We start from the raw sequence: 1209 nt of genomic DNA on the forward strand, positions 1-1209 counted from the left end.
CGCATATATGTATATATACCACGTCCGTATGGGCTGCACAAGCCAAACCACGCTCATCACAGCTTGCCACAGTGTGGCTCCTGGCAGTGGTAAGCCATTCTTGGTGTACCAGCTCACAGCAGGGCCGTTTGATCACGATTGTTACACGGCGTGAAAAATCAAGTATTTGCGAGATATAGTACAGCCCTTAGGAGGAGGAAGAGGCTGGCTGGCAGTGCTGTATGCCGCCGAGGGGCAGTTTTGGGGTGCTGACCCACGCCCAGGGGGCTGCAGAAGGCGTCCGCAGCCGGGACAACCCGCCCCCCCAGCCAAGGCCGGTCGAAGCCCACTTGAGTGCAGCCATGAGGAGTCCTCTTGGTGCTCCTGGCGGCCGTTGGAATGGCGAGCGCGCGCCGAGGGGGGGGGGGGGGGGTCTTGCTTGCTCCACACCGAGCGCCATCGGTCCGGACCGGCGTGGTCACCGAGGGGTGGCCTGCACAAGGTCTGAGCCGCGGGCGCTCGGCGCCAAGTGCAGTGTCACGCTCGCGCTGGAGCGGGACACAATGGGAAACCCTCGTTTCCTATGAACTCGGTCCCCCAACGGAAGAGGCCTCGCTCCTATTGGAACTGGCCAACATCAGATTTGCCTCGTGCGTCCCTTTTTGAGCCGGAAAGCTATTTTCTTTTGGGTCCTGTGGGCACCCTAGCTAGTGCTAGTCCCCATCGTGAGGACGACGACCCCGGCTAGTCGCCGACCACACCCACAAAGAACCCTGCACAAAGATCGCACGGACGGGTTTCCTTTTTTTAAATTGAACTCGGGGCAGCACACGGAGAAGGGGCAACTCCGTGCACTGAGAGACGGTCGGCCGCCAGAAAACACGCCTGCGTGGAGCGCGTCACACCAATCCTCGCTACCCAACGCGGCCAAAGGATATCCACCTCGAGAACCTCGAGAACACGGGACGCGGCACAAACGGTTTGCGCATTTGATGTATTTCTTGTGTCGACTTTGCGTGTGCTCGTGCGTCCCACCGCCAGTCCTGTCGGCCACCGGCTGTGCAGGCCGCGCGTCTCGATGCCGCAAGGCCGGGGCAGGCTCCACAAGGACTACTCCAATGGCGCGTACGAAGGCGAGCTGCTGGATGGCAAACCGCACGGCCGCGGCAGGCGCCAAAGGCCGCGGGGCTGCCACCTCTGCTCTTGTCGCTGTCGCCACTGCCAGACGTC

At 61.8% G+C, this 1209-nt stretch overlaps 1 protein-coding gene across 1 annotated transcript in view; it reads left to right on the forward strand.

Moving 5' to 3' along the window:
- Nucleotides 1–1097: 1097 nt before the first annotated feature.
- Nucleotides 1098–1209, forward strand: part of EMIHUDRAFT_214105 (hypothetical protein) — a gene marked incomplete at both ends in the record, with an annotated part of 1106 nt that continues 994 nt past the window's right edge. The window contains one exon of the mRNA XM_005764175.1: nt 1098–1190. Within this exon, the coding sequence (XP_005764232.1) occupies nt 1098–1190 (93 nt within the window). The remainder of the gene's footprint in view (nt 1191–1209) is intronic.

Source organism: Emiliania huxleyi (assembly GCF_000372725.1).
Source record: "Emiliania huxleyi CCMP1516 unplaced genomic scaffold EMIHUscaffold_60, whole genome shotgun sequence".
In the NCBI taxonomy this organism is placed as follows: domain Eukaryota; phylum Haptophyta; order Isochrysidales; family Noelaerhabdaceae; genus Emiliania; species Emiliania huxleyi.